General features: G+C 65.4%; 1 protein-coding gene across 1 annotated transcript in view; it reads left to right on the forward strand.

The window, feature by feature from the left end:
• Positions 1-460: 460 nt before the first annotated feature.
• Positions 461-685, forward strand: part of TAPT1 (transmembrane anterior posterior transformation 1) — a 58,813-nt gene continuing 58,588 nt past the window's right edge. Inside the window, exon 1 of the mRNA XM_034670965.1 lies at positions 461-679. Within this exon, the coding sequence (XP_034526856.1) occupies positions 461-679 (219 nt within the window). The remainder of the gene's footprint in view (positions 680-685) is intronic.

Raw genomic sequence — 685 nt, forward strand, 5'->3', positions numbered from 1 at the left:
CAAATCGACCTGCCATGGTCACCCTAAATAAAGCACGCAGTAACCACGTGGGAAGCAGGTGGCAAAGGCCCTCGCCCCTTCACTGGAGCATCTTCACTTGCACCATTTCTACGGCGGGTGGTCTTGACACCGCGCTTCGTGCACAATAACTTGCCAGAGCCCCAAACGATGGGCCAAGTAAAGCTGCCGCCCAGGTGATGGAGCAGGGGCACCGCGGCAGCCAAGACCCGAACCCCAACCCTAATCCTTTGAAAAACAGCCTAGTACGCCCGCGAGCGCATGAAACGCATAAGGCACCCTGCTCCTCGGTGTTCCCCTCCGCGCCCCCACCTGTAGGGCAACATCCCCGAGCTCCTTCTTGCCCGAGTATTTTGGAAACTGTCAACGGAAACCCAGAGGCCAGGGAATGTGACGGGCGACCATAAATACGCAGAAGAGACAGAGCCCAAACAGCGGACGTATGGAGTCAGGGCTCGCGGGCGTCGGGGACCTGGAGCCGGGCCCTCGCTGCCGCGGCAGCGCGGGCGGTGCCAAGACCGGACAGGCGGCGCCGGCGCACTCTGGGCACCGAGCCTGCAAAGGGGGCCCCGAGCGGGCGGCCGGACACCTCGCAGACGGCGGGCAGCGGGCGCAGCGACCGACACCCCGGGGCTCCTCCGCCGACCCTCCGTCCGCCGCCGCGCCC

Source organism: Ailuropoda melanoleuca, chromosome 11 (assembly GCF_002007445.2).
Source record: "Ailuropoda melanoleuca isolate Jingjing chromosome 11, ASM200744v2, whole genome shotgun sequence".
Classification (NCBI taxonomy): Eukaryota; Metazoa; Chordata; class Mammalia; order Carnivora; family Ursidae; genus Ailuropoda; species Ailuropoda melanoleuca.